The following is a 17,704-nucleotide window of genomic DNA, read 5'->3' as shown; positions in this document are numbered from 1 at the left end:
CTGGAAACCACCACACCAAACCAATCACCATGCAGTTAATAAGAAGGCTTCTTTGCAGGGAGCAAAAAGGGAGAAAGAGAGTGAGCCTCAGAGCACGGATCAGTCTTGCATATCTGCAGGAAAACATGCAAGCTCTGCTCAGGTGGAAAGAGGGGCTAGCAGTATTCATCACTTCCCCCACTAGGTGGAGGGTCCTGGAGAGCAAATCTGCAATGACACACTTTCTTTCTCATTTGGATCCCTGCTCTTGGGCTTCATTCTTGTACTACTTATTTGGCTTCTTACATCCGACTGGAGGCAATATGCAAAACACAGCCAATAAAGAATACCTTTCTATAGCATCCCACACCCTCTCTCAGTAGAATGCAGCCAGGATGTAAAAATGCTTCTCAAGATGCATCTTATTGGCATAAGAGCCAGACCCAAGGACTGAAGACACACTAGCTTCCACAGAGCAATTCTGAAACTTGTGCCAGTTTTCTGACCTAGTCAGGAAACAATGGTCCACCTGGCACACAACATTATATAAACAAGGTCTTCCTTATCAGAGCTTTTAGTATATGCTTCTAGACACCATAATTACCATAAAATAAAGCTCATTTACATACCAAAATCTGGGATGTATCCATGAACTGAAGGCCAAAGTAATCCGTTTCCACAAGATCCAAATGGTACACAATCTGGTCAAATAAATCCTGCCCTTTTGCATGTTTCTACAAGAAAGGATTATATAAAAAGGAGGAAATATAGTTACACGCATGTTTCATACAAACAATATTTATTTACTGACATCTGACAACTTCAACATAATATTGCGCTTTCAGCTAACAGAAAGGTAGTAAAGAAAAAGTACAACAGCATAACAAACTCAAGCTAATACAGAAAATTAAAGCAACTGGAGCAGCAACTGCCTGTTCAAATAGACAGTAAAAGCAAACTGCTCCGAGTTAAAGATGCTTACTGTAGTTCTTGAATGCCAGGGGGGTGGGGAGGGTTTTGCCTAAATGGCGGCAACAAGGTCTGGACTTCCTTGAAGTAGGTATTCCAAAGGCAAGGAGCCACCAAAGAAAAAGGCATCCTCTCTGCTCGCTCCTCACTATATTTCAGAAGGCAAGGGCACCCCTCAAAAAGTGCCAGACGATACTTTCAGGAAGTGGACAGATCAAAAGAGCAGAAGGCAGCCCAAGAAATATTTGGGTCCTAAGCCATGAACACTAAGACCAACACAGGCAAAGTAAGTTTTCTTTGTCCAGTCCCTGTTTGTGACCTAGCCTGAGTGTTCTGGACTAACTGCAATTTCTGGACTCTCTTCAAAGGCAGCCCCACGTAAAGTGCATTGCAGTAATCCAGTCTCAAGGTTCTGGCCCTCCTGATAGGAGTGGAAAATCACAGAAAAATGGTGTCTCCAGTCCCCAGCCCAAGAACTTATCCTGAAGCATACCAGGTATAAAAGCTACTGAGGGATCCAGTATAATCCACAATCTGTCTTCCTCCTGGTATAGATGATCCACCAGAGCAATTGAAATGGTTTCAACAGGCATCTCCATCACAAGTTAAGTCAGGCTCTGCCACCTACTTGAATGAAACCACTTTCCGGTCTGTCCCTGAACCATGTTTTTTAAACATTCAAAATAAATGTTACAGTGCATTAGATCCTCTTACTGAATTGGGATTTCTCCCCAGAAAGCAGTAAGTGAACAGGTCAAAACTCTCACGGGTCTTTTGCTGCATTACTTGCCAACTGCAAACCCCTGCAAAGGCTTTCTTGCTTAACTTACTGGTGTGAAAAATATCCAAGTCTTCTCCAGGAAGGGATGTTAGAAAACCAGCATATCAAGAGCATGCTTTGTTGACATCTGGTTTCATGCATCAAGCAATTTTAATTTTATTTATTTTAAATATGAAGGAATATTCAGACACGTGAGCCCTCTAACTGCGTTCTAAAGCAGTACAGCCCACATAAAGATTCTCCCTCTCTCTCTCTCTCTTGCACACTCACACATACACTCATACAAAAGCCAGGGCATCTGAACAGGATGGCACAAATGGCAATTATGAAAAAGAATACGAAGAACACATTTTTAAGGTTAACAAAAGGACCAATTAAGTCACCATGTTTCAAGCTAGTCCCTATAAACAGGTCAGCTATCAAAGAACACAAAGTTCAAAGAAAAAATATTCACCAGCACATTCCCAGGAACAAAGGGAGAGGTTCTTAATTTTCAATAAAATTCTAAATATATATAATTAGTAAAAGGTAAAGGGACCCCTGACCATTAGGTCCAGTCGTTGCCGACTCTGGGGTAGCGGCACTCATCTCGCTTTACTTACAGCTTCTGGGTCATGTGGCCAGCTTGACTAAGCCACTTCTTGCGATCCAGAGCAGTGCACGGGAACACCGTTTACCTTTCTGCCAGAGCGGAACCTATTTATCTACCGTATTTTTTGTTCTACAGGACGCACCCAACCATAGGGCGCAGAGTGGAATGGCAGAGTGGATCTGAATCAGAGGGGCTGCTTCCAAATGCTACTAAGGCAGCTTTTTGGTTCCCCCAACAAATCTGTGATGAAACAAACACATCTGCCATCATTACATCTAGTTCAGCTCTTCTCCTTCGGCAGTGCTGCCTGGACTCCCCTCTCCTGCTTAGTCTCTCTGTGACAGCATCACTGCTCGGCCTTTGTGACATCAGCCCTGCTCACGCCAAAGGCTTCAGCACTTTCACAAAATACCTTCGTTCGTTGTAATAGAGTATTGTATGAGTTACTGCACGGCTTCTGGCTTTTGACATTTAAAAACCTTTCTTCATCTAGTTGAGCCACCATATACGTTGCACTTTCGAATCAAATACCATTCATCGGAGCCAAACAACCTCCATGAGGAATTCACAAGGTAGGAAGTGATTTTGAGTTGCAACCCAAACATCTGGAAAGGAGGGTAGAGTTGAGGGTAAATTTGGGGTTGGTTTTCTGAACCAGGGTGGATAAAAATTAATGATAGGACCCTCATATATACGGGGCTGTCTCTCCTGGTATGCCCCTCAGAGGACCTTAAGGTCCATAAATAACAACACTTTGGAGGTCCCGGGTTGCAAGGTGGTTAGATTGGTCTCAACTAGGGCCAGGGCTTTTTTGGCCGTGGCCCCGACTTGGTGGAATGCTCTGTCCCAAGAGACCAGGGCCCTGCGGGACTTGACATCTTTCCGCAGGGCCTGCAATATGGAGCTGTTCCGCCTGGCCTTTGCTTTGGACTCAGTCTGACCCTTATGTTTCCCTCCCATTATGGTTGATTTATGGGCTACTATTAAAATGAGGCTGCATTTTAAATTGTATTTTAACCCGTATTTTTATAAACTGTTTTGTTTGTTTGTTTGTTTCCCCCCCCCATTATGTTTTATTGTAATTTTATTGGTTTTTCCCGCCCTGAGGAGGGCGGGGTATAAATAAAAATTTATTATTATTATTATTATTATTATTATTATTATTATTTTGTAATCTGATTTTTAAAAAATTTAAATCAGATTTTAAAAAGATAAAATCATTTGGGAGGAAAAATCTTTCTAAAGATAGTTTTCTATTTACTTTAAATTTCGGCGAATAAGGCGGGTTTTTAACCCCGAAAAAGAGGTTAAAAAGTCGGGGCTCCACTCCGCACCGGGAGAGAGCGGCCTGGCGCGGAGCCCGCCCACTGCTGCTTCGGAAGCAGCAACGGGGCGGCGGGCTGCGCTTCGCTCCGGGCAGCCTTCTCCCAGCGCGGAGCAGCCCAGTGTATTAGGCAACTGGGCTCATAAGACAAAATCCCAAATTGCAGCTGCCAATTTGGGGGGGGGTCATCTAATCTACGGTAAGTTACATTATAGTCCAAAGGCTATTCATCAGGAAATAAGGATTTGTTTTTAATTACGTAGCATGAGGTTTAATATGCAGTGGGTTTTTTTTATAAATGAATTCCATTAATCCATTCACAATGTCATGCTCTTCCAGAGGCTTCTATAAGATTATTTGGGGCAGTTTTTCTAACAAGAAGATATTATCACAGATGCTTGTTTTTGCAGCTCTCAAAAGTGTGAATTTGTGTCTGCAGAGATAACATGCCTTTTCTTCACAGGAAAAATGTTATAAAATAAACATACAGTGTTGAGGAGAAAACCTTAATGCCATTGTTCCTTTGCAAATTTATGTACACAGAACCAAGCCCTTGCCTCTGAAAGGCTAAGTTCCAAGAGGCTCAGTGAATAGATTGTTTGGAGTGGAATTGATCTGCCCAAGTAGCTAAGTGTGAAGCAGTGAAAATGAAAGTGCAACCTCGTGAGCAGAATATTCCACAAGTCTTGGGATCTTTGTGTATTAATTGTGCAAGTCAGTTGCGTATCCGTGCACCTCAGACTTGAGGCAAGTGCTGAAGGCTCTTCAGGGCTGGCAACCTCTTCCCAATCCCACTGGGTCCCAACAACTGCACTCACACCCAACTGTACAGAATAGGCACCTGAATGCAGAAGCAAATCCAAAGGGGTGGAAATAATAACTGGGATCTGGAAGTCCTTGAAGTGCTTGCAGGTCAATTAAGAAGATTTCACTGGTTCCAGGCCCTTCTTCCCAGGGCTCCCCTGACATTCTCCAAACAATAAAGCCTCTACCTGGAACTTCAGTCCTGCAGCAGGAATCCCTGAAGTTCTCCGCTGCAGTCCTCGGTTCCCCTTTTCCAGCTTTCCACCAGCCTGTTTCTCCTCCGCCTCCTCTTTCTGCAAGCCTCTTCCAGACTAGGCCTACCAACTTTATCTTTCCTCCCCCCCGCTTCCAAAAGTACATCAGAAAAGTTGTCCAAATATAAACAGTTAACTTATGAAACCTCACAATAATTCATAATTATTTGTCTATGTATTTCTCTCCCCCTCCAAATATTTATTGAATTTTATAACAATTAATGATACCAATCTCATTCATCATGTTATTTACAATTATTCTCCCTCCCCTCCTCTGGACTTCCCTCAACTCCCCCTCTGCTGAGTTATTTAGTTTTATATATCGTATCCTGCTTTTCCTACCCAAAAATAAAATCGCTTATCATTTCTTTAAAATATCTGTTACTCAAATGAAGTTGTGAAAGTTTATTCAAATCCTGCCAGTGAATCCAGTCCATTCTGTTGTTTCTGCAAATAAACTGTAAATGGTTTCCAGACTCTTTTGAAGTCCTTTTTGTCCTTCCCTCGTAGCTGTTAGCTTAGCCAATTCTACATAGTTCATCAGCTTTTCTTGCCATTGTTCCTTTGATGGTATTTCTTCCGTCTTCCATTTCTTCCGTCTTCCAATATTGTGCAATCAAGATTCTTGCTGCTGTTGTAGCATACATCAATAATGTCCATTTTTCTTTTGATAGCTCTTGATTTGAGATACCTAACAAAAGGGCTTCAGGGTGTTTGATAAAATTCATTTTAAACTTTTTTTTCAATTCATTGTATATCATTTCCCAATATTTTTAATCTATATGCATAATAATAATAATTTATTATTTATACCCCGCTCATCTGGCTGAGTTTCCCCAGCCACTCTGGGCGGCATTCCCACCACATATGATAAAATGTTCCTTCCTTTTCCTTACATCTCCAACATCTGTTATTTTCTTTCCTAAACATCTTTGCCATTTTCACTGGTGTGATATACCATCTATACATCATTTCCATGTAATTCTCTAATAGTATGTAATAGTATGCAATCTGTGAATTTTATATCAACCTTCCATAATTTTTCCCAACTTTCAAATTGGATGTTGTGTCCCACATCCTGAGCCCATTTAATCATAACTGATTTTACCTCTTCATCTTTGGTTTCACACTGTAATAAAATACTATATGCTTTTTTAAACAATTTAACATTCTCTTCCACTATTTCTTTTTGAAATCTGGAGATTGTATAACTAAACCCCTTTTTATTGTCTTCCTTAAAAAAAATCATTTAATTGCCTATGGTGTAACCAACTTTGTAGATAGTCTTTCAGCTCATCATACTCCTTTAGTTTGAGTTTACCTTTTTCTTCTGTTAACAACTCTCTATATGTCAACCAGCTTACTTTTTTGGTCGACTTAAGTGAAAATGCTTCAGTGGGTGACAGCCACCATGGTGTTTTCCTCTCTAACAGATCTTTTTATTTTTCCCACACTCTTATTAATGACTTTCTTATTATATGGTTTGAAAAGCCTTTATGTATTTTCCCTTTCCCATACCATGAGTATCTAAACTACTCTGAAAATTTATTATTTAAGAAATGAAACCTTATACCAGCAAGAATGAGTCTTTTTGTAAAAAAAAAAAAAAATGATTAAAATCAAGTCTTACTGACTAGTTATTTAAATCAAATACACCCTGTTTGCACTGGCAGGGTAATTCTTCCAACATTTGCAAATCGAAGCACTGGCATAGCCCCACCCACCTGTGCCTGGGGGGCCAGAGGTGCGCTTGCATGTGCTGTGCCATGGGGCAGAAGTGGGCAGGGCGTGCCACCTGAGTGAATGGGAAGTGAGAATGCCCCTTGTCTGGTCCTCTCGCCGTTGGGCTAGGCAGGGCTGCCAAAGGTAAGTCTGAGCTCTAGTTTCAGACCAGGCGGTTTGCTCTGGGGAGCCAGGTTGGGGGGGTGGCTGTGCACAGAGGGCGCCTGGAGGGGCCGCACAAAGTTTTCCCAAAAACAACATGATCAGGAAGGTTCTCTGACGCTTTACATTTCCATGGGAAATTGTTCGTTGAATGTGTTTGTCTAGTAACAGTGAGGAAGAGTGAGTGACCTGCAGACTGAATCCCTGAGGGCACCTGTCTCCTGGGCTCTGCCTGCCTTCTCTCCCCTCTTTTCCTGAGGCTCTTTGTGGGAAGAAGGCAGGAGCACTGGTGTAGCATCCCTGCTTGTGCCATGGAGGCAGGGGGTCCCAAGTGGGCAAGGGACACCCGGCAGGGATGCAGCTGGTGTGTGCCGGCCCGCAGAGCACCCCAGCTGCATTTCACGACAGCACTGGGCCTGCTGGAGGGCACCCAGGAGGGATGCAGCTGTTTGGGCACCCTGCAGCCCCAGTGCTGTCCTGGGTGACCCGCCTCCCCACCCTCCCTTCCTATGCTACTAAATCGAAGAAAAAATAAAATTACCACCACCACATGAAATAAAACCAGAGATAGAAGGATCATGAATTCAAATATTTGCTGCTTGCTGTCTTTTGATTTATTTATTTTACTTAAAAAGGGGTGTATGGGGGGGGGTAGTACCGATGGTGGGGGAGATTTTGTGCTCTTTCTGGAGTAGTCTGTCCACCTTTGGGCTCTACTGTGCACTCAGTTCTCACCTGTGGTCCCTAGAAGCTGTCAGCATATGACAGCGGCCACATTGCAGGAAACGACTTTGACTTGCCGGCTGACCAGGTGAGGGGAGCTGATGGGTCTCAAACCCTTCCCTGCATGCAGAGACAGGTTCTGGTGGATTGAGTAGAAGTACAATCCCACCAACATAATGAGGAAGTAGACCTCAGCTAGTTGACTGGAGTCTAAAAACCAGAGGTGGACCACCTTCAAAGAATTATCCCTAATGTTAGCAGACACAGACCTAAAGAGACGAGTGGACCAGATCTTAAGCCATTGAGAATCTTTCAGTTCACCCACAGAGTCCTTCTTCCACACTGATTTCCAAGTAGCAAGTGGTCAGGAGTGGGAAATGTATCACATTGCAGTGGGTTGAAATAGATGACCCTTTTGGTCTTTTTCCAATTCTCTGATTCAAAGTTAATCCTATTTCAATATGAACACATACATAAACAGAGGGGCATGAAAATTCATATTCATATTTTCAAATACCTACCCCCCTGAAAAACAATGTCAGTTGCTTCATTTAGAGTTATGAAATATTTTTCGATTTGCATGTTTAATGAGTAACCACAACCTGGACTAGAGAACCCTGTTGAGCCTGTTATTCCACATAAAGCACAGATGACTGTAATGAATTTGCAATTTTAAAAGTGTAAGATTACTGCCTGATAAAGTTCACAGTATGACTCACACTGTTAACTGACTTGGAGGGCAAAAGGCACATTTTCCAACATTATGTTGAGGGTTAACTCCATTTTACAAAGCCTTGAGAAGTTACAGTTACAGAACTTGAACACCAGTAGCTTTGTGCATCTAACTCTTAACTAAGTTATGTAAGAGAATGATTTTCTTAGATGAGTAGTAAATTCTGAAGTATCTAAAAATCAGCTGGAGAGGAACTCATGCTTCTAGATTTCCCCTAAAACTAAGTGCACGCGGTGGGGAGAAAATATACCCCTTGTACTTCTTGTACTTCTGCAAGAATTTTGTGGCTGCCGACCAGTGCCCTCTGGGCCCTTCTCATTACTTACCGTATTTTTCGCACCATAGGACGCACTTTTTCCCTCCTAAAAAGCAAGGGAAAATGTGTGTGCGTCCTATGGAGCGAATGCAGGCTTTCACTGAAGCCTGGAGAGCGAGAGGGGTCGGTGCGCACCGACCCCTCTCGCTCTCCAGGCTTCAGGAAGCTATCCGCTAGCCATGGGAGACCCAGCTCTCCCACGGCTAGCGGAGTGCTGCATTAATCCCGAAGCTTGGGGCGTGCGGAGCTCAGCGCGCCCCAAGCTTCTGGGTGCCGGCAAGGTCTCCGCTAGCCGTCTAGCGGAGACCTTGCCGGCACCCAGAAGCTTGGGGCGCGCTGAGCTCCGCACGCCCCAAACTTCGGGATTAGCACAGCGCTCCGCTAGCCGTGTCTAGGCTGCGGATGGTAGCCTGCTTCCCGGAGCATTGGGCGCCCTGAAAGCAGAGCGCCCGGCGCTTCGGGAACACATCCGCAGCGTGGGGAGCCTTGCAGGAGTTCCCCACAGGGCTCCCCACGCTGCGGATAGCAGCCTGCCGCCCGGCGGGTGGGGCGCCCTGAAGCAGAGCGCCCCTCGCGCCAGGCAGACATCTGCAGCGTGGGGAGCCCTGCAGGAGTTCCCCGCAAGGCTCCCCAAGCTGTGGATAGCAGCCTGCCGCCAGGCGGGTGGGGCGCCCTGAAGCAGAGCGCCCCTCGCGCCAGGCAGACATCTGCAGCGTGGGGAGCCCTGCAGGAGTTCCCCGCAAGGCTCCCCAAGCTGCGGATAGCAGCCTGCCGCCAGGCGGGTGGGGCGCCCTGAAGCAGAGCGCCCCTCGCGCCAGGCAGACATCTGCAGCGTGGGGAGCCCTGCAGGAGTTCCCCGCAAGGCTCCCCAAGCTGCGGATAGCAGCCTGCCGCCCGGCGGGTGGGGCGGCCTGAATCAGAGCGCCCCTCACGCTGGGCAGACACCCGCAGCGTGGGGAGCCCTGCAGGAGTTCCCCGCAGGGCTCCCCACGCTGCGGATAGCAGCCTGCTGCCTGGCGGGTGGGGCCCGCTGAAGCAGAGCGCCCCGCGCGCCAGGCAGACATCAGCCAGCCCCACAAGCTCGGGGGACAGCAGGGAGGCGCAGCGCCACCATCCCGCTGTTCCTCGACCTGGTTCCGTTTCCCCGACCTGCTTTTGGGGGGGAAATAAAGGGAAATTTTTTTTCCTTTATTTCCCCCCAAAAAAACTAGGTGCGTCCTATGGGACGGAGCGTCCTATGGTGCGAAAAATACGGTACATGGTATTTGCTAATTTCTGTGGCATGCAGAGATTTTCTCAAGTTTAATTAAAGTGTGCAGAGTAACGTGAGCATATAATTCCAGATGTGGCTCCCAAGGACAACACATCCTACTGAACAAAATGCAATTTGGCATACTCAAAATACAGAGAAGCCCCCATGCACACTTTTAATTCCACAGGAGCATGAACACATAACTTCAGTTTTCAGCATGGCGTTTGTAATGATTATTCCACGCTTGTTGCTGTTAACTAGGTACTTCTTGTTGTACAAGTTATAACTGGTACAAGGCTGCTTTTTTTCTAGGACGCTGAACTCTGTAGAGCTTGTGTTTCCTGTAAACAAGAGGAGTGAATCTCAATACCTGAGCCAGGCTGCCTTGCACTCAGGGACTCCGCTTTCCCTCTGTTCTGCAGTCAGCCATGCAACCAGATCCAACCACTTTACACATTCGGAAAGGTGATATAATTGTTGCATTTAGGATTGGTTTACAGGACTTACATTGGGCCTTTTCTGTCCATTTACTAACTAACTTTTTGGAAGGAAACTTTTATTGGTAATTGGGGGGGGGGCATTTTCTGGGGGCCACTCTATTCTCTTCACAGCATTCTGTTGGCTGAAAGTTAACTTTAGAGCTGGGGGCAGTGGCAAAAGAAAGGAGGGCACAAGAGAAGGATAAACTAGACACAGAGGGCTGCATAAAGGACAGTGTTACAGTGGGTTTTATACGTGAACTCAATCAGAGCCGCAGCTGGGGGGGCAGCCAGGATCCCTGCATGTCTGTGCTTCAAATGGAGAGAAATATGAAAACGTGAACAGCAGCCACAAGCTCTTACTGTCCCCTTTCCCCATGAAGCTGAAGGTGCCTTATTTACAATGTGATGCAGGGAGAGGGAGAGCTGGAAAATGTGGAGAGGCTGTCTGCAGTGAAGCGGAAGATAGGCTCCCCTGTGAGAAGGAAATTCTGGAGGGGCGGGGAGCGGAGGAAGAGAATCCGTTGCAGAGTTGGAAGGGACCTCGCATCCTAGCCCCCAGAAAGGTCCTTTCTCCTTTTGCTTTACCCTCTCCTTCACGTCTCTGAGATCCATTAAAAGTGATGAAGAGATCAGATCTCCTCACCCGGTCCTCTTTTTTGCAACATGATTAAACAATTTAAATGGCAAGTTCACAAGATAAGCACTTGGAAGTCTGGCTTGCTTCTGTGTGTTCTCTCGTTCTCTCTCTCTCCCTCTCCCACCCACCCTGGGGAGGGTCTCTTGGGGGTTCTGCTCTGGATCAGCCCCTCCCTTCAGGGTGTGATCCGTTAAGAGGGACCAACTGCCACCTTGTTTCTTGCCTCAAAACTTGCCTCATGTTGTTGTGTTTAGTTTCCCATTCTGTTATTTTGTTAACAGTTTTCTTTATTATTAAAACTCAGTTTACATTTACATGAGCTTCTTGTTTTTCTCAAAGAAAAAGAAACTGCTGAGGAAAGGTGTAGGATGTGCTAAACTGCGTGAGGGAGGAGATATTTCCCCAGTTTGCCAGGAGGATGGATTTTGTTAATCTTCTTCCTGCCTCTGCAACAGTTTTATACTGCAATCCAGCACTTTTACTCAGCAGTAAGTCCCACTGAGTTCAATAGGACTTACTCTCTGGTATGTACCTGATACTTCTGCTTCATTGACTACGCAAAAGCCTTTAACTATGTCAACCACAGCAAACTATGGCAAGTTCTTAAAGAAATGGGAGTGCCTGATCACCTCATCTGTCTCCTGAGAAATCTCTATGTGGGACAAGAAGCTACAGTTAGAACTGGATATGGAACAACTGATTGGTTCAAAATTGGGAAAGGGGTACGACAAGGCTGTATATTGTCTCCCTGCTTATTTAACTTATATGCAGAATTCATCATGCGAAAGGCTGGGCTGGATGAATCCCTAGCCGGAATTAAGATCGTGGGAAGAAATATCAACAACTTCAGATATGCAGATGATACAACCTTGATGGCAGAAAGTGAAGAGGAATTAAAGAACCTCTTAATGAAGGTGAAAGAGGTGAGCGCAAAATATGGTCTGAAGCTCAACATCAAAAAAACGAAGATCATGGCCACTGGTCCCATCACCTCCTGCAAATAGAAGGGGAAGAAATGGAGGCAGTGAGAAATTTTACTTTCTTGGGTTCCATGATCACTGCAGATGGTGACAGCAGTCACGAAATTAAAAGACGCCTGCTTCTTGGGAGAAAAGCAATGACAAACCTAGACAGCATCTTAAAAAGCAGAGACATCACCTTACCGACAAAGGTCCATATAGTTAAAGCTATTGTTTTCCCAGTAGTGATGTATGGAAGTGAGAACTGGACCATAAAGAAGGCTGATCACCGAAGAATTGATGCTTTTGAATTATGGTGCTGGAGGAGACTCTTGAGAGTCCCTTGGACTGCAAGAAGATCAAACCTATCCATTCTGAAGGAAATCAGCCCTGAGTGCTCACTGGAAGGACAGATCGTGAGGCTGAGGCTCCAATACTTTGGCCACCTCATGAGAAGAGAAGACTCCCTGGAAAAGACCCTGATGTTGGGAAAGATGGAGGGCACAAGGAGAAGGGGACGACAGAGGATGAGATGGTTGGACAGTGCTCTCGAAGCGACCAGCATGAGTTTGACCAAACTGCGGGAGGCAGTTGAAGACAGGAATGCCTGGCGTGTTCTGGTCCACGGGGTCACGAAGAGTTGGACACGACTAAAGAACAACAACAACAACAACATGTACCTGATCATTCTCACAGTTTTTATTATTATGTTTCTGCTGAGGAGAGCCCAGGAACATGCCTTCATCATATACAACCCCCACCCCCAAGATATAAATGTTATATGCAAAGAAAGAATAGCATTTCACTTCAGAACAGATAATTCAACTGTCAGTCTGTGAGTATTTAGAAAAGGATGCTGTGATCACTAAGACCCAGCATGGGTTTCTAAAAAATAAGTAATGCCAGCAATATCATTTCTTTTTTTGATGGAATTACAAACTTGTTGGATCAGGGGAATGCTGTGGACATAGTGTATCTTGATTTCAGCAAGGCTTTTGACAAAGTCCCCCGTGATATTCTCGCGAGGAAGCTGGTTGAATGAGGCAACAGGTGGATTTGTAGCAGGTTGACTGGAAAAAAGTGACCAGTGGGCTGCCTCAGGGCTCTGTCCTGGGCCTGTTGTTGTTCAACGTCTTTATAAATGACTTGAAGGAATTGAGGGGATGCTCATCCAATTTGCAGGTGACACCAAACTGGGAGGGGGAGCTAATTCAGTAGAAGACAGAATCATAATTCAAAATGACCTTAACAGATTGGAGAACTGGGCGCAAGCTAACAAAGTGAATTTCAATAGGGACAAATGCCAGGTTCTGCACTTAGGCAGGAAGAACCAGGTGCACAAATAGAGGATGGGGAACACCTGGCTTACTAGAAGTACATGTGGAAAGGATCTGGGGGTCTTGGTGGACCACAAGCTTAACATGAAAGTGTCCTTCCACCCAAGAAGGGGAACCTTCAGCCTCAACTCAATCTTTATTATTATGGACTTATCACTGGCACTGGGGTGCTTCATTAGAGGGTGTAAAGATATCAGAACTATTCACATGTGGTGGGATTGTTATAAACTGCAAGCATTCTGGAAGACTGTTGTTAGTGACAGAAGTTTGATTACAAACCATAACATTACTTACACCCCAACCTTGGTTCTGCTAACAGTTTTTAAGGTGATAGTGTTAATTTGACATACAAAGCACTAATCACCTTCCTTTACATTGCCACTAGAATACTACATAGCTCAAAATAGGAAGTCCCCAGGGAGAGTCAGCTGGCGCCTTCATTATCCACCTTTAGGAGCCAGGCAAAAACATTCCTCTTTAACTAGGCCTTTGGCTGATTAACATCCTATACTCCTTCAAATGTGTTAGTGGGAGTGGGGTGAGGTGAGGGGGTTATAGGTTTGTTTTGTACTTGTTTTTATTATGCATTTTGTGTTATTATCTTGTATTTTTATGCTGTGATCTGCTCCGAGATCTACGGATGAAGGGTGGTATACAGATTTAATAATCATTATTATTATCATCGTGGGATGCGGGTGGCGCTGTGGTGTAAACCACTGAGCCTTGGGCTTGCCAAACGGAAGGTCAGCGGTTCGAATCCCCACGATCGGGTGAGCTCCTGTTGCTCGGTCCCTGCTCCTGCCAACCTAGCAGTTCAAAAGCACCTCAAAGCGCAAGTAGATAAATAGGTACCACTCCGGTGGGAAGGTAAACGGCGTTTCCATGCGCTGCTCTGGTTTCACCAGAAGCGGCTTAGTCATGCTGGCCACATGACCCAGAAAAACTGTCTGCGGAGTGGACAAACGTCGCCCCCCCCGGCCAGTAAAGCGAGATGAGCGCCATAACCCCAGAGTCATTCGCGACTGGACTTAACTGTCAGGGGTCCTTTACCTTTAATTATTATCATCACAGTGGAAAAAGAAAGTAGGGATACTGGCACTTTCAAAAAATTAACTAAGGACATCAAGGCATTAGCTGGAAAAGGAGAAGAGGATAACTTTATAGCGGCATTCTTTTATTACACACACAACTGACTGTCACTCAGAATGAGGTCCACCAGACTCACACCTGACACTTTGGAACAATGTTTTCCCATGAGGAACCTGCATTTGGAGGGTGGGGTGTGTGAAGTGGGGGATGTTGGTTGGGAGGATTGTTATTACATGTTATTTTGAAAAATCAGTAAAATATATTAAGCACACACACACACCCCTCAACATTCTACATATCTGGGTAGGCCTCACTAATCAAAAATGCTTTTAGCTTGATGTCAATAGACACACAAAATATACATGTAGACAGTGTGTGTGTGTGTGTGTGTGTGTGTGTGTGTGTGTGTGTAAGAAAAGAGAGAGAACATCCAAACACAAACACACACAGTTTGAAAGCTCCTGTTCAAAGTTTGGCTGGCAAAACTGACAGACTGAGAGCATTCCAAATATTTACCTTGGCTTGATAATCTGATGATAATGTTAATATTTTTTACTTGAACTTTGTTATTTTATTGCATGTGCAACTGCACTCATCCTTGGTGCCTATTTTACTTTGTTTTTATATTTTGATTTTCATCTGTTACAATTGTTCTCTCTGTTTTATATAACATTATAAAATGAAAATTTAAAAAGAAATATTACAAAGAAAATGCCTTCCTCCTTGTATCTCTCCAGGTTAATTCAGAGAGTTGAATTACTCCTTAATTACTCACACTCTGCAGTTTTGTTCCGTTCTCCAATATTTGTGTCTCCATACCAAGTACGGTATCTGCTTCTCAAGCAGAGCCTGGAGAGCCATCTGTTGGGGATGCTTTGCGTTTGGTTTTCCCACACTGAGCATGGGAGTCAACAGAACAGCTTAACAAGGCACCCTCCAATTCTATGATTCGGCCCATGGTATGCTATGCTATGATAACACCATGGTGGCAGCTTCATTCCCTATGAGGGACAGGTGAATATTCCTGGATTGCAGGGGGTTGAACTAGATGATCCTCAGGGTCCCTTCCAACTCTTCCATGATCTCTGGGGCCTTGGTGTCGACTTAAAATAGAATGTGGATTGCAAGTAGCCTCATTTGGAGACTTTGTATGGGTACAAAGAGATAGGCAGAAGTCCACATTTTGAAATTTAAATATAGTTTCCTTATTCAAGATCCAAATATCAGCCAAATGCAGTCGGACATAAGTCATGAGCACGGGGCTCTTTACACCTGCATCCAAATTCACGGAAGCCTCTTCTCTGTGAACAAGCTCTCACATCACTGGGATAAAGTTTAAATCAGCCCGTCACACAGGGCGATTGTGTGGATCACATGCGCTAAGTCTGCCTCCTGCCAGATGCATTGATTCCATGTGAAAGACCCACATGTCTGCCCCAACGCCACTTCAGGAACCCCTCATGGACAAGTCTCTACGGGGTCTGGGGAATGTTGACGTATCCCAAAATACCAATATGAGTTTCTAGTACACTAGAATTTGTTGTATTTTTAAAACACTAGATGCATTATATTTCTGAAAAATACATTATCTGTGAGACCTGCAGAATGTGCTCAGCAGCTGGTTGTTATGCACCTTAACATATACATAATGCATGTGCAGGCATGCACATGTATGCTAAACTCTTCTGAATAACATAAAAGTTACATTTAGGCGCAAATCAGCATGTTCTGATGACTCTGTCAACCAATTAGTACCTGCTATTAGGAAATGTGCATGCTTGGAATAAGAAATTGTAGTGTATATCAACAGTTTAAGTTTGCTTTCTGCTAATTTACTTTATCTTTATTATAGCCAATCAACTCTGCTACACAAACTTGTCACAACAACAACAGAATTGACAAAAGTTAAAAATAGGTCTCAGGAAGAATGGATAAATGGATTCTGAATAGACAGCTGAATACCTGCAGTACATACCATCTGTTTCCTAGGCCAACTTGGAAGAGGACTGATGCCTGAGAATGAGGTACAAGGGACAGCTGCTTCACACAGCATGCAATGTCATGTGTGCTTCGCCCCCGCATGTCTACATAGCAAGGAGCCACAGCTTATCCCAGTCCTCTGTTCATTGCACCTGTAAGGCGCACATAGCAAAACATGTTTGTTGCAAACTGCCTTTGGAGACAATAGTAAAAACACTACCAGTCTAAATTATAGCATCATGGTACACTGTAATCAGAACTTAAGAATCCCTTAGCTGGGTCAGAAACAAAGTCTATTTTGTCCAGGATTCTGTGTCTAACACTGGCCCCTGGAAGATCACGAGCAGGGCATTGTTCTGGCTCCCCTTGAAGACACAGTACTCTTGGCTCCCTTTTCGCCAAATGCAATGGCTAAACAAAGATCAGGTTACAAGGTGTGCAAGTCAGCAGTTATATCAGTCCTAATGTTCATGGCTAGGCATAACTAAGACATTGTCCCAACGCTTTGCAGCTCGCCTTTTGAAGAGCCCACTGGGGCAAGCAAACAGGCTTTCTGGAGAGTAGGCTGGATCGGCTTGTGCTGGCACAGCTAGCACCACATCCTTGGATATGGAGACAGAGTCTCACAGCTAATTTGCTGTCTGTTCCGGCCTCAGCTGCCAATCCGGAGGCAATGGGAAACAGGGGACTCCTCCTCAGCTCTTGGGATGTCCAATTGTACTGGGGATGAGACCTCCATTTGACAACCAACCTGGTCCCTCCCCAGTGTCAAGATCAGCACCTCCCAAGCCAATGGGCCCCTTCCCAGGATCCAATTCCACAGTCCTGTCCTGTTCCTTCTCCTCTTCTGACCAGCTCTGCCAAGAAGTCTCCATGTGGCTCATGAGACTGAACCTGGGACCTTTTACATACACACCGTGTCACAGCCCCAATGTACGCTGCAGTAACAGCAAGCCCTGCACTCCACTAGGGCTGGATGGTATCTGGCTTTCAACATCACAATATAACACCAGCTAAACATTGCAGTATACCGATATATCACAATGTCTGAAATAAGGATGGAGCTGCCTCCCCGCTGGGCCCGCCTCCTCCGTTGCAACACGCTTACGTGGTCAGGCGGGGCCAGCTCTGGGAGGAATCGGGCTTGGCTCTCTCTGCCCCTTGGTCCCCCAACGCTTCTTCCCTCGTCCCCGCTCTCCGGAGCCTGCTGTGACCCAAACTCTTCACGTGTGGCTGAAGAGAGACAGTGGTCAGTATTGACCTAACATATACCATCCACTGCCTTGACAGTCCAAGCTGTAAGGTGAAGTTCATGACTGAAAAGCTGTTTCTCAAAGGGATGCCTCACCATGAGTGCATGCTGAGAGCATGCTGCCGCTGGACCAATGCACTCCCTTGAGCCCCAAAGAAAGAGACACGCTCACTGGGGAAACAGTGAGGTTCGTTCCGTGGTGGAGCTCTGCCCAGCTTTGGTAGAGAGCGAGGGCAAACTCTGTGTCCAGGTTCTGTGCTTCATGGTTGTGCTCGCAGCCTCTGACGTTTGAGGAACCAAGCAACAGAAGGAGGGCAGTTCTGGAAAACGGCAGCATGACACAGGTTGGGGTGGGAC

General features: G+C 45.2%; 2 protein-coding genes and 1 long non-coding RNA gene across 6 annotated transcripts in view; 1 reads left to right on the top strand and 2 right to left on the bottom strand.

Annotated features, from left to right (window-relative positions):
* MOCOS (molybdenum cofactor sulfurase) overlaps window positions 1-17,704 on the bottom strand; it is a 563,966-nt gene that overhangs the window by 262,508 nt on the left and 283,754 nt on the right. Inside the window, exon 13 of one of the 2 annotated variants that reach the window (XR_014541271.1) lies at window positions 5,743-5,975. The exons of the other annotated variant lie outside the window; for it this stretch is intronic. The gene's annotated coding sequence lies outside the window, so the exon portion shown is untranslated. Of the gene's footprint in view, window positions 1-5,742; window positions 5,976-17,704 lie in introns of those variants that run through there. 2 annotated transcript variants of the gene reach the window in all.
* The window catches only part of EPB41L4B (erythrocyte membrane protein band 4.1 like 4B), a 68,164-nt gene that overhangs the window by 25,058 nt on the left and 25,402 nt on the right, over window positions 1-17,704 (bottom strand). For both annotated transcript variants that reach the window (XM_083583894.1, XM_083583895.1), the window contains exon 2: window positions 609-713. In XM_083583894.1, coding sequence (XP_083440020.1) covers window positions 609-713 — 105 coding nt within the window. The remainder of the gene's footprint in view (window positions 1-608; window positions 714-17,704) is intronic.
* The window catches only part of LOC310748311, a 29,080-nt gene continuing 13,845 nt past the window's right edge, over window positions 2,470-17,704 (top strand). The window contains exons 1-2 of one of the 2 annotated variants that reach the window (XR_014541276.1): window positions 2,470-2,893; window positions 15,968-16,139. This is a non-coding gene — a long non-coding RNA (uncharacterized lncRNA). Of the gene's footprint in view, window positions 2,894-15,967; window positions 16,325-17,704 lie in introns of those variants that run through there. The other variant, XR_014541277.1, reaches the window with a different exon arrangement.

The sequence above is a fragment of the Podarcis filfolensis genome (genome assembly GCF_964270895.1).
Source record: "Podarcis filfolensis genome assembly, chromosome: 13".
Lineage (NCBI taxonomy): Eukaryota > Metazoa > Chordata > Lepidosauria > Squamata > Lacertidae > Podarcis > Podarcis filfolensis.
The sequence above is the reverse complement of the archived record's forward strand: the minus strand, read 5'-3'. Positions and strand labels throughout refer to the sequence as shown.